The sequence below is a fragment of the Ostrinia nubilalis genome, chromosome 16 (assembly GCF_963855985.1).
Source record: "Ostrinia nubilalis chromosome 16, ilOstNubi1.1, whole genome shotgun sequence".
Classification (NCBI taxonomy): Eukaryota; Metazoa; Arthropoda; class Insecta; order Lepidoptera; family Crambidae; genus Ostrinia; species Ostrinia nubilalis.
The window spans coordinates 13,753,931-13,767,121 of NC_087103.1; the positions used below are offsets into that span (position 1 = coordinate 13,753,931).

The 13,191-nt window shown below is 47.0% G+C and overlaps 1 protein-coding gene across 1 annotated transcript in view; it reads left to right on the top strand.

Moving 5' to 3' along the window:
* LOC135079567 (uncharacterized) overlaps positions 1-13,191 on the top strand; it is a 55,925-nt gene that overhangs the window by 16,094 nt on the left and 26,640 nt on the right. The window contains exons 11-21 of the mRNA XM_063974219.1: positions 2,097-2,216; positions 2,266-2,500; positions 5,512-5,711; positions 5,830-5,928; positions 6,086-6,184; positions 6,342-6,440; positions 6,574-6,696; positions 8,418-8,560; positions 9,930-10,050; positions 11,367-11,504; positions 12,900-12,989. Of these exons, the coding sequence (XP_063830289.1) occupies positions 2,097-2,216; positions 2,266-2,500; positions 5,512-5,711; positions 5,830-5,928; positions 6,086-6,184; positions 6,342-6,440; positions 6,574-6,696; positions 8,418-8,560; positions 9,930-10,050; positions 11,367-11,504; positions 12,900-12,989 (1,467 nt within the window). The remainder of the gene's footprint in view (positions 1-2,096; positions 2,217-2,265; positions 2,501-5,511; positions 5,712-5,829; positions 5,929-6,085; positions 6,185-6,341; positions 6,441-6,573; positions 6,697-8,417; positions 8,561-9,929; positions 10,051-11,366; positions 11,505-12,899; positions 12,990-13,191) is intronic.

Below are 13,191 nucleotides of genomic sequence, written 5' to 3' on the forward strand. Positions count from 1 at the left end.
TCCATTTTTATAGGAATAAAAAGTACAATAAGAGCAAATAAAAAAGAACGATCTTACTTTGAGGATGCTGCTGTGATTTCAAGTCTCCTGACTTGCGCTGCGATGCCTTGCTGCGTGCTGTCGCGGTGTAGGCGAGCCTCCTGGCCCACGCCTGAACGCTGATGCTGTGAGTATCAGCCTCCTGGCCGATACCTTGATGCTGGTGCTGTGAGTACAAGCCTCCTGGCTGGTACCGTAATGCTGATGCTGTGAGTACAAGCCTCCTGGCTGGTACCGTAATGCTGATGCTGTGAGTACAAGCCTCCTGGCTGGTACCGTAATGCTGATGCTGTGAGTACAAGCCTCCTGGCCGGTACTGTAATGCTGATGCTGTGAGTACAAGCCTCCTGGCTTGCGTTGATGATAGCACTTCAATAACTTAGAGAGCACTAGTTCACTGGTTACACGTTCCGTGACGTGGTGTTAACGTGTCAGTTGACAACGCGAACTATACTGCACTGTACCGGAAACGCGAGATCAAACCAGTCCGTAGGATCGAAGGACCATTTAATGTGGGGCGTAACTCCCACATTAAAGAATGCTTGGGTAAGGATGCTATGCTGTGAGGATGTGAGTGATGCTGAAGGGTCGGGAGAGAGGTGGAATGAAAACGACCAGTTTGAGTGACTGTTAAAAATACACTGATTTATTGCTATAACGTATTCAATGCGTTTGACGCTAATTTGGGTCAACCGCGCAAACGCTTACTTAGCAATAACTTATTAGCTATATGAAAAGTGAATACGCTTGTACGATAGCTCGTACAATATTGGTGGGAAGTGGGGATGCATACGTTTGAAAGTGTTTGTCGCGGCCCGCGGGAGGGTCGATTTATTTGGTGTCAAGTGTAGTAGTTATAAAAAAAACTTTATTACAAAGCATTTTTCTTCCCAACTTGTTTCCAAATTCAACTGCCGTCTAATTTAAAAGTGTAATATTTCGATTGTAAAAAATCTATTAGCACGAAAAGTTATTCTATACACTTTGTACATTGCAATACATAAGATAAAACTCAATAAGCCTCATACTTTGGGCGTAATATTTTGTTTTTAAATAGTCTTTGAGCACTTCTTTGTAAATAATTGTGATACATTTATTATTATGACTCCAACAGCACCTTAATGCGTAAATACTAGCTGTGGTATGAGCATAATTATCATCCCCAATTTTATTTCAAAGAGCGCTAGTGAAGCCTGCACATTATGCATTTTTCATAAACGGTATTCTTTGTCTTTCTTTCAAGCACTCTCATTTGTTTACCAACTGGAGTTAGGTGAGTTTAGATTAAATGCTATATTGTTATTGTAGATATTATTATAAGCTGAAGTTGTCACAAAAATAGTTGAAACAAGTGAATATTCCATTTCTTCCATATTTTGAGACCATAAGGTTCTATGCGCACGTATTTCCATTGAAGACCTTTAAAAAATCGGCGCTGGATATTCGCTTGTAGTGTTTTAAGCATCACTTCAATACAATGCAGCACTTTATGACCAATAGTTTAGAATGTGTAACATATACGTCTAACGAGAAACTCGCTTCGCTTCGTCTAATCCGCGTCAATAGTTCACATAGACCGTGGGTGGCAGGTGGCGACCGGATCAGCAAGCAAGCTGTCCTGTGCCACCGCGTACTGCGAATAGCTCGTTCTCTCGCCGGCTCGGCTATGCTGGCCGTGCGAATTCCACTGAAGACCTTTAAAAAAATCGGCGCTGGAAATATCCAGCTACAAGCGAATACGCTTGTAGTGTTTTAAACAAGCACTTCAATACAATGCAGCACTTTATGACCTAGTTCAGGATGTGTAATGCTACGTCAAACGAGAAGCTCGCTCCGCTTCGTCTAATCCGCGTCAATAGTTCACAACTTTATAGTCCGTGGGTGGCAGGTGGCGACCTGATCAGCAAGCAAGCTGTCCTCTGCCACCGGGTGCTCCGACTCGCTCGCTCTCTCGCCGGCTCGGCCATGCTGGGCGCGCGCGAGTGGCGCTCGCTGCTGCTGCTGTCCCGCTTCTGACGCCTCAATGTGAAGTCTTATAGTCACTGCGTTGCTCCCAGGCGGCGACCTGATCAGCAAGCAAGCTGTCCTCTGCCACCGGGTGCTCCGACTCGCTCGCTCTCTCGCCGGCTCGGCCATGCTGGGCGCGCGCGAGTGGCGCTCGCTGCTGCTGCTGTCGCGCTTCTGACGCCTTAATGTGAAGTCTTATAGTCACTGCGTTGCTCCCAGGCGGCGACCTGATCAGCAAGCAAGCTGTCCTCTGCCACCGCGTGCTACGCCTCGCTCGCTCTCTCGCCGGCTCGGCCATGCTGGGCGCGCGCGAGTGGCGCTCGCTGCTGCTTCTGCTGCTGGCGTGCGCATCCGCGCTGCTGTCGCCGCCCGCGCCGCACCACTCGGCCGCTGAGCAGCTGTGCGAGCGCGTGCTGTGCGTGCTTTTCGAAGTGTGGATACTGGCGTGCCACAGGTAAAGTCGAAGCTTTTTATTCAGTACTATTAGAGGTCGGTAGTTTTATTCTCATAAATAAAACATTGGATATTTAACTTTCACATTATATTGCCTCATTTTAAAATACAATTCATCACTTAGCACAAAAGCGCGCGGAGTCGTCCACGCGTCCCTCTAATCTGACGTTTCTAGTGTGAAATTGACATTTCGTCAATGTCACTATGATAGCAGCTCATTATCTATAACGATACCGTTATTTTAACGTTTTAGATTTTTCACAATTAACAGTACTTAGTAGGCCCTTTCCAGGGCGCTTATACACGTCCCAAATATAGCTTGCCCTACCAACACTTCGGGACAACATGGGCCGGTGCTGAGAAGAAGTGGCGGAAGAAACTCAGCCGCAAAAGCCTCCTAAGCTTACGGGATCCTCATAGTAAACGTCAAACGCTGAGCCGTCCGATACATCTGTTCCACAGGATTTCAGTTCAGAGACATGCTAGAAGTTTCTCAAGCATTTCTTTGGGGAGACATTTTCACGTGGCGAGGGGTATGCTTTAATCTGCCTATTCTAACGTGACGAAGAGGATTATAGTCACCGACTTACTTGTTAGACTTTCGCACGCCGCGTGGCAGTGACCTTAAGTTAATGGCGGCTGTACACTCTCGCCCACGAGACAGGGCTGAATGTGTCAATGTGAAAGCTGCCTAAAGTTCGGTCGCGCTCGCACACACCTCCGCGGTTAGGGGTCGCAAACCGGGATACCGAATTTCGAAAATACCGGAATACCGGGCCAAATTTAGGTCTAATTAATACCGGTATTCATTTCACAAAAACCGGGATTTTCGGTATTTTCGGTTTTAGTAAAATAAATAAAAAACAAATACAAATAGAAAAATTTACGCGCCGTTTAATTCAAAATACGCGCGCGCGAGTTCGTTTTGAGTTGATTGAGTGATAGTCGACGTAAACTCCGCCGCCAACGTCCTGACACCTCTCATCGAAAACATCTGGATGGAAGAGGAACTACCAGACGACTGGAATAAGGGGCTTTTAATTACTGTGCCAAAGAAAGGGTACCTAAGCCAGTGTAGCAATTGGAAAGGTATAACTTTGCTCTCGATACCGTCAAAGGTATTCTGCAAGATTATCTTGGATAGGTTATCGGGAGCCGTTGAACCTCTTTTGCGTAGGGAACAGGCTGGCTTCCGCCCGAACCGCTCCAGTGCACCGACCAGATCAATACTTTACGTATCATCTTGGAGCAAGCATCAGAATGGCAAAGGGACTTTGAAAAAGCCTTTGATACGCTAAAGTGAGCAAGCATATTATTATGGTCGAGACTCGCTGACATTGGTGTCCCGCCGAAAAATATCCATCTACTTAATGAAGGCCATCTTCAAGAAATATTCATGTACTGTCACTCACGACAGCCTCATCTCCGAAGACATGGAGGTGCATGCGGGCGTCCGGCAAGTCTGCCTACTTTCGCCGCTTCTCTTTCTGGTTGTCTTGGGTGGAAGAATCATGTGTCGTGCATATCAAAACCAACGGCGTGGAATAGAGTGCGGTATAATCGGAGTCTTAGAAGACTTAGATTATGCTGATGACCTCTGTTTGCTGAGCCACACGATATGCAATCCAAAATTGATGACCTACATCGAGAGGCGGGCATCACGGGGCTCAAAATTAACTGCCGGAAGACCCAAGAGATGCGATCTGGAGTGAGGAATTGCACACCATTACGGATTGGTGCAGAGGATGTGGAACGTGTCCACAATTTTACCTACCTCGGGAGCGCCGTGTCAGAGACTGGAGGTACCGAAGAGGACATCACTTCGCGCATTGCCAAGGCCAGAGCTATCTAGCTAGAGCTTCGCACAACTTCGCCCCGTATGGCAGTCACGGAAACTGACCCGAAGGGTCAAGATCAAAATTTAAATCCGTTCCAACGTTAAATCCGTTCTGCTCTATGGGTGTGAAAAGTCACCAAGGTCATCTCGCACCAGCTGCAGGTCTTCGTCAACCGCTGCCTTCGCCGAATTCTCGGCATATACTGGCCTGAGAAAATCTCCAACGTCGAGCTATTGGAACGCTGCCACGAAATTGCGATCGACCAGCAGATCAAGCGCCGCAAGTGAAACTGGATTGGCCACACTCTCCGAAGAGATCCCGATCACATCCCCAAGCAGGCTCTGGATTGGAACCCCCAAGGAAAACGCAAACGCGGTCGCCCCAAGCAAACTTGGCGGCGCACTGTGGCAGACGAGGCGGAGAAGATCGGCAAGACTTGGAGTGAGATCAAACGCGAAGCTCAAGACCGAACGCGACGGAGGACTGTTGTGGACGCCTTCTGCCCCATCTAGGGGACATAGGACCTTAAGTCAAGTAAGTCAAGAGTGATAAAAGTTTAGATACTTTACTGTTTCTACGATCTCATTACAAGGCCTAAAAATTTAATCTAGATTTAATAATATTTAGATTACCTCTTTATAACTCAATTTGATTTGGACTGAATTTTGTTTTATTTAGAAGATAAATTAATTTAGGTTAGGTACCTACTTACTATACCTCCGCAAACTAACTTTATTATACTAAATTTGCTAAATTAAGCTTAATCTCGGAAATATCGAAAATACCGGATTATCGGTATTCGTCTGGAGCCAATACCGAAAATACCGGTTTTGCTGAAATGATTCGGTATTGCGACCCCTATCCGCGGTGCCGCGTCGACACAGTAAGTGTGCGAGCGCGACACGCGAGCGATAAGGATGGGTAGCTTGGGGTCATTGTACGAAATTCAAAATTGATGGTGAAAAAGCTTCGGGAATGGCTGACTACTGTTTGTTTCTACAGTGTTCGGGAATTCCTTACCCGTAAATTTGCATGTTAATATATTTTAACAGAATAGAATCCTTAATACATGTAACATCAACAATGACCTGTACTTACCTATTCTTGCAAATAAATATCTTTATCTTTATCTATCTGCTCGGCGACAGGACTTACAGTGTGATGTCATCCACAGATGCTTCCCGTCACCGCCGCTATGGCGCACGCTGCGAGCGCAGTGCGTGCGCTGGCGGCACCGCGCGGCGCTGACGGAGCAGTGGGCGCGCGCGTCGCTGTGCCTCACGGCGCGCCTGCTGCGCCACATGTACGGCCCGCTGTTCCCCGCCATGCCCGTCAGTGAGTACTGTGCGCTCGCTGCGGCGCAGTGCGTGCGCTGACGGAGCAGTGGGCGCGCGCCTCGCTGTGCCTCACGGCGCGCCTGCTGCGCCACATGTACGGCCCGCTGTTCCCCGCCATGCCCGTCAGTGAGTACTGTGCGCTCGCTGCGGCGCAGTGCGTGCGCTGACGGAGCAGTGGGCGCGCGCGTCGCTGTGCCTCACGGCGCGCCTGCTGCGCCACATGTACGGCCCGCTGTTCCCCGCCATGCCCGTCAGTGAGTACTGTGCGCTCGCTGCGGCGCAGTGCGTGCGCTGACGGAGCAGTGGGCGCGCGCGTCGCTGTGCCTCACGGCGCGCCTGCTGCGCCACATGTACGGCCCGCTGTTCCCCGCCATGCCCGTCAGTGAGTACTGTGCGCTCGCTGCGGCGCAGTGCGTGCGCTGACGGAGCAGTGGGCGCGCGCGTCGCTGTGCCTCACGGCGCGCCTGCTGCGCCACATGTACGGCCCGCTGTTCCCCGCCATGCCCGTCAGTGAGTACTGTGCGCTCGCTGCGGCGCAGTGCGTGCGCTGACGGAGCAGTGGGCGCGCGCGTCGCTGTGCCTCACGGCGCGCCTGCTGCGCCACATGTACGGCCCGCTGTTCCCCGCCATGCCCGTCAGTGAGTACTGTGCGCTCGCTGCGGCGCAGTGCGTGCGCTGACGGAGCAGTGGGCGCGCGCGTCGCTGTGCCTCACGGCGCGCCTGCTGCGCCACATGTACGGCCCGCTGTTCCCCGCCATGCCCGTCAGTGAGTACTGTGCGCTCGCTGCGGCGCAGTGCGTGCGCTGACGGAGCAGTGGGCGCGCGCGTCGCTGTGCCTCACGGCGCGCCTGCTGCGCCACATGTACGGCCCGCTGTTCCCCGCCATGCCCGTCAGTGAGTACTGTGCGCTCGCTGCGGCGCAGTGCGTGCGCTGACGGAGCAGTGGGCGCGCGCGTCGCTGTGCCTCACGGCGCGCCTGCTGCGCCACATGTACGGCCCGCTGTTCCCCGCCATGCCCGTCAGTGAGTACTCCCCGCGCTGTGCGCTCGCTGCGGCGCAGTGCGTGCGCTGGCGGCACTGCGCGGCGCTGACGAAGCAGTGGGCAGATTGCAAGCGGTTTCAAAGCGGAGCGTGACGCACGAGACACGTCGCGGATGCTCAACGTTTCCGCGTCGAGTTTTCGCCTCTTGTCCGCCGCGCAACCGCGACTTCTTCGCTCCAGTGTGGCAAGGCCCTAAGGCCCGGTTTCCTTTCACCAAGGCGGAGTGGAGATGTGCTTTGAATAACCGATCCCGATCAGATTTTATTATTTCCACTTCTATCCGCTCCGCGCCACGCCGCCGCCGTTGTCAAATTCTTTACCGCCCGACACATCTCTCTTCTCCGCTCCGCCTCGGTGGAAATCGGGCCTAACTGGCAGAAAAGTGGGGCCTGCCCACTAAAATCCTGTAGTAAGTATCAGACAAGAAACATGGCCGTTTGGTCAGTGTGATTCCATTTAAAGTGTGAAGCCGTTTTGATTCACCAGTCGCCCTTGGTGACATCGCTAACCTTAGCAGAAAGTAGGTGCCTACGCAGCTATGAAGTGCCGTCGGGAACAGTGACTTGGAGACGTGAGACACTGGCAGCTACCTTAAGGCCCTTTTCACATGTCCCGGTTGCCGGCTAACCGGCGCCGGGTACCCGGTGGTGAAGTGTATGGGCATAGTACGTAGCTTTCACATGTACCGGCGTAATTAATCCGGCATGCCCATACGACACCGGTTAGCCGGCAACCGGGACGTGTGAAAAGGGCCTTAGTTTCCCGCTCGGCACTTTACACTCTTGATATTGCGCAAGCGCCACCCGATATTTGAGTGAAGTGTTTCATCTTGGGTCTTTAGCGAACGGAACGAAACATGAACGTGATTGGTAACTGACATAGTAGATAGGTAGAACACACTTTATTTACGAACCGATCTCATCCACACCACCCAGAGTAGTAAAAAAAACTTTTTTAAAAACAAGCTTTATTCTGAAATGCAGTTGCCTACTAAAACGAAAAAAATAATTTTATGCAATGTTCAAGTAATTTCGAAAGCTTGTATCGCGCATGGAATTTATTCTTCTTTTCTCTGTTTGCGTTACAAGCTTTCGAAATTACTTGAACATTGCATAAAATTATTTTTTTCGTTTTAGTAGGCAACTGCATTTCAGAATAAAGCTTGTTTTTAAAAAAGTTTTTTTTATTATAATTTTATTTTGCACTTTTTAATTGTATCTCAATCTGGGCCCTGGTCATCATTTAGCACCAAAGTACTCGTGAAGACGAATCCAACGAACCCAAACTCGATAAGTTTCCGCCATTTTGTTTAGGAGTTCCTATGGCCACCTCTTGACTCCATCATCAGGACCCTGGACATCATCTAGCATTAACGTGCTCAAAAAGACAAATTTAACGAACCCAAATTCGATGCGATTCTGCCGTTTCGTTTAGGAGTTCCTATGGCCACCTCCTGACTCCATCATCAGACCGGCTCTATGGTACCATAATATTGCATTGTCATCGTACTTACATAAGTATACCAAATTTCAGCTCAATCGGTTGAGGAGAACTGGTCTTAATTTCAGTTGCAAGATTTGTCCCACACATACTAACAAGTGAAGTCAATATAAAGCTTGTAATAAAGCTTGTAATAAAAAGCTTGTAATAATAAAAAAGATAAGCTCAGATTAATTTAACTTTCTCATTATTACCCTCCAGGCGAGGAGGACGCGACCCTTATCCCGGCAGACATGAGTGCGGAAGCGGTGATGCAGAGCTGGTACCGCATGCTGCACACCATCGGCAATCCTGTGGACCTGTGCCGACCGCATCTCATCAGCCAGACGCCCGACTTCCTTCAGGTGGGAATATCTCATTAAAAACTCATAAAACTCATCTTATTATGAAACACATTAAGCAATTCACTTGTTTTCACTCCCCTTTAATGTAAAATTTGAAACAGTTACACTTTTATTTACCTGTGTTGTGTCAGTTAGACTAAGAGCTAGTGAACGCCAGACCTACGTCATTTTATAAAAGCTGAAAGTTTGTCAGCGTATGCTCGTTTGTATTGGGAGCGCTAGCGCCAGACCTACTGGCGTTTACTAGCTCTTAGTCTAAGTGTTTAGTGTGTTTGCCACACTTTCCCACACCTACAATTCCTGTGTAAACAGACCAAGTTAGGTTACTTGGAGCTGAATAAAAATGAAAAAATTTCGGCGTTCGAAGTAAGCAAAGACTCATAATGAAATAATTAACAAGTTAACCTTCTTTGTATTCCGCGTAGATCCCCCCACCCCTCCCTGGTTTTTCTCCTATAACAACGTTGTTTTGGTAACGGTGACGCGAAAGACAAGAGTCCTTTAACATTAAATTATTATTATAGGTCTAGCTAGAGCTTAGCTAAATCAGTGCCTTAGGTATATAAGCTGTACGGGAGGGTGTTTTTGAGACGTCAAACGTTATTGGGACTTCAGACTGGAATTTCAAACTGCACTTTGTATGATTTGTCACGTAATAATATGTCAATGTGATCCCTCCAGCCTCCCGTGCCGTTTCCATATCTCAGGCACTGCCTACTACTACCTATAGCATAGCCATCAAGTAACTAACTTCCCTAACTAACGCTACCAATCGATCAACGTGGAAAGCATTGGGGGAGGCCTATGTTCAGCAATAGACGTCCTATGGCTGAAATGTTTGTCTGCTTGCTCTTTTGTCGGCCGTTTGGTGTAGTGGTTCAGAACGGACTACTATGCCGAGAGGACCTGGGTTCGATTCCCGGCCGGGCAGAAATTGAAATGATGAATTTTAATTTCTGTGACGGGTCTGGGTGTTACTATGTATAATATGTAGGTATGTATTTAAAAAAAAAAAAGTATATAAGTAGTAAAGTATATCCGTTAAGCTAGCACCCATAACACAAGCATATTAATTGCTGCGTTTTCCGGAAAACGCAGCGTGGGACGTCCACCCACAAGGTGGACCGACGACCTGATAAAGGTAGCAGGAAGGCGCTGGATGCAGGCCGCTACCAACCGTGCGATGTGGAAGTCATTGGGGGAGGCCTATGTTCAGCAGTGGACGTCCTGTGGCTGAAATGATGATGATGATAATGATGATTAATTGCTTACTTTGGGGTTAGATGGCGCTGTGTGAGATTGTCCAAAGATATTTATTTATTATTTTATTTAATGATGATGATGATGTTGAACTAACTTCCCTTGGCAGTATTCAATCACAGCGGAAGAGGGAGCGCGCGACCCGAGCCAGCACCCGTGCCTGGCGGCGCTGCCGTCCATCTTCCACAAGGCCATGAAGGGCGTGGCCGCGCACGTCGACGCCTTCCTCGGTGAGTGCTACAGACCTAGTAGCAGTACTAGCTCCGGGTCACTTGATATTAGCTGCCTAGTATCAATACTAGCTCCGGGTCACTTGATACTAGCGTCCTAGTATCAATACTAGCTTCGGGACGCTGGATACTAGCGACCTAGTATAAATACTAGCTCTGGGTCACTTGATACTAGCCACTTAGTAGCAATACTAGCTCCGGGTCACTTGATACTAGCGACCTAGAAGGCTAGTATCAATACTAGCTCCGGGTCCCTTGACATTTGCTGACTAATGTTTGAAGTGTGCGGTTGTGACTTCAAGGAGATCTAAATGATTTTGTATCAGTAGGCACTACTCCGGATCACTTGATAAATATATTCACTGACTAATAAATTTGAATTGTATCTTTTATTCTTTTCTATGTCAATCAGGCCTTCTTGAAGTCACAAACTTGGAAATAATCATTAGATATTTTGGGATATTTTATAGTTTTATTGATCGTGAGTGTTTCATAAGCACTTACAGAGATGTAATAAAATTGTTTGCTGTGTCATATTTTGGAGGAATAGTGGGATCAGTAATTGAGGTTTGAATACCAGTATTTTTAGCTACTTAATTTTCTATGGGTACAAGGTGATTCTGGTTAAATTGCACTTAGTTTTTAAGTTAGCACAGTTTATATTGTGAATATACTTTTGAACTTTCAGTGCACTGTAAGATTTTAAATACCTGAAACTGAACGCAAGTAGTTTAGAAAATTATTTTATGAAAATGATTGAACAACTTTTGGGAAATAATAATTATGAACAGCTTCAAATCTTTTCTGCATTGTGATATTAGCTTCTGAACACTTGGAAACGATGTATATTGTTGGATATATCTTGTGCTGCCAATGTGCTACCTTTATTGTAGATTTACTCGTGATTATTGTTGATCTTATCTAAGCAATAACATTCTCTACCCCATACTACCATGATCGGGTGATCATGTCTAATCGCAATCTCCGAGAGTGACGGAGAGAATAATAATAAATATGCACAAAACGATGTGAAATGTCGGTTTTGTATCTCATTTCGCTTAAATCTTTCTTACCGCGATAAGTTTAATAAAAATAGGCCATGAGAAGTTTTGAATTTTAGTTCATTGTAGGTGCATTTCGCTTAAATCTTTCTTACCGCGATAAGTTTAATAAAAATAGGCCATGAGAAATTTTTAATTTTAGTTAATTGTAGGGGCAATTAATAACCTAAAAGTTCGCTGAATATCTCGCATAAAAGATTGGCGAATACATAAACATTGGCACCACAAGAGCTATCCTAACGCGCGCACTGCTAGGGCGGGGCGACTGCCGGTGGTGGGCGGTGCCAGAAGCGGGCGGGGCGGCCGACGACGAAGACACGCCCCCCGCGCACCGCCGCCTCGCCAAGTCCTTCAGCGTGTCCTCCCGGCCGAGGGAGCCTAAGCCCGAGCGCGGTACGTGGACGCTTTGCGCTTGGATACTTCGAGTGTAGATTGTTTAGGCCGTTTGTAGACATGTTTTTTCACCGGACGACGGACAATTTTTCGTCGGACCTATGTCCGATGCATGTGTACACGTTCATTATAAACCATACACCACCGCTAAATCAAGCGAAAAAATCGAGCCGTAGTCCGGTCAAAAAAAAAACGGATGTTTACAAGCGGCCAAAAGTTCGTTTTTTGACGGTTCGTCACCCGGTTAAAAAACGGATGTCTACAGACGTCCTTAGGGCCTCCGTTAAATCTTACGCGGCCACATGCTTGTCTGTATCGCAAGATAGTATAAGCAGCCGCAGTGTGGCTCCTATGTTCTTCTGATTAATTTCGTTGCGGGTCCGATTAACTTTAATGGCAGTTTAACTTTCCCCTGGGACAAACTTGACCTTCACTTGTTGAGTTTTTATTGGCGGTCAAGCTCTAGATCTTGGCTACACAGGAGTTGCAGCGGTAGGAACGAGAGGTGGGAATAGTCCTGAGCCGCAGTGTGGCTCGGAAGCGTGAGACGGGTTTCAACACTGCGGGCACCCGCTTAAGTAGTAGTGTAGGCCCTTATGGTCCAAAGATCATTGCAATGTAGCTGGTATTACAAAACTTTCAAAATATGGTTATCGTCATTAATATTTAGCATTGACTTAAATGTTATAGTATCAATTTGATTCGCTTTTATGCACGTAATTCTATTGCTAATTACGAAAATACGGTGCTCGAAGTATTCAAGTGAAAAGAGAAACTAGATAAGAGGTAAATGTCTGTAAATAACCACTTGACGCAGCATAAATTGGTATGTATAAATGCACACACAAAGCTTTTGTGAAATTAGGTTCTGCATGTATAAATGTAGTCTTTTAAAATATGAGTTTGTACTTTAATCGTTCAAAAGCGGTCATGTATGTCTGATTTGCTTCAATGTTTAGACCGTATCCAGATGACTAGTTTTCCGCGTTTCTACATAAGGTAGGCTGAGGTCTATCGTTACTCATCTGTTTTTGTTTTGTACGTCACGTCTTGCATCTAGTCGCCTGTAGATGATTGGTTTAAGTTATGATACAAAGTTAAAGTCGCATTTGTCACAAGTTAGATGCATTATTTTAACCGTATAAATGTCATTTGAATACGGACTTTACATTGAAGCAAATGGCGGGTGATGCGCATGAGTGGTTTCAGTTTCTCGTGTTGTTTTATTTGGTACTTTACCTTTAGTTTTGGGTGTTGTTGGGTGTCAGTGCTCAAAACTTTTGTAGTATTTTTCTGGTGCTTACTTTATTCGTCTTATGTTTGTGACTAACGTGAGTTGTTACGTGTAAACGTTGATCTTCAAGTACGTGAGTACATGTGTGTCATACAACGCAGGCACCCCGCGTACGTCTCTGATTGGACTGACAAGCAGCCGGCCGGCCAGCGTTGCACCCACCACGCCGCCCAACTCCATTACGTCGCAAGGTAAGGAAATAAAAATATTTGGCTCACATAATACTTGCAAGAGTCAAGCTAGACATTCTGTATTTATAGTATACTAGCTTTTGCCCGCGGCTTCACCCGCGTTAAATGTAGTTTGTCATAGATCGTCATAAATTGTAGCTTATATGTTTTTCTGGGTTATAACCTATAATATATAATAACAATAATACTGTAAAGTTTCATC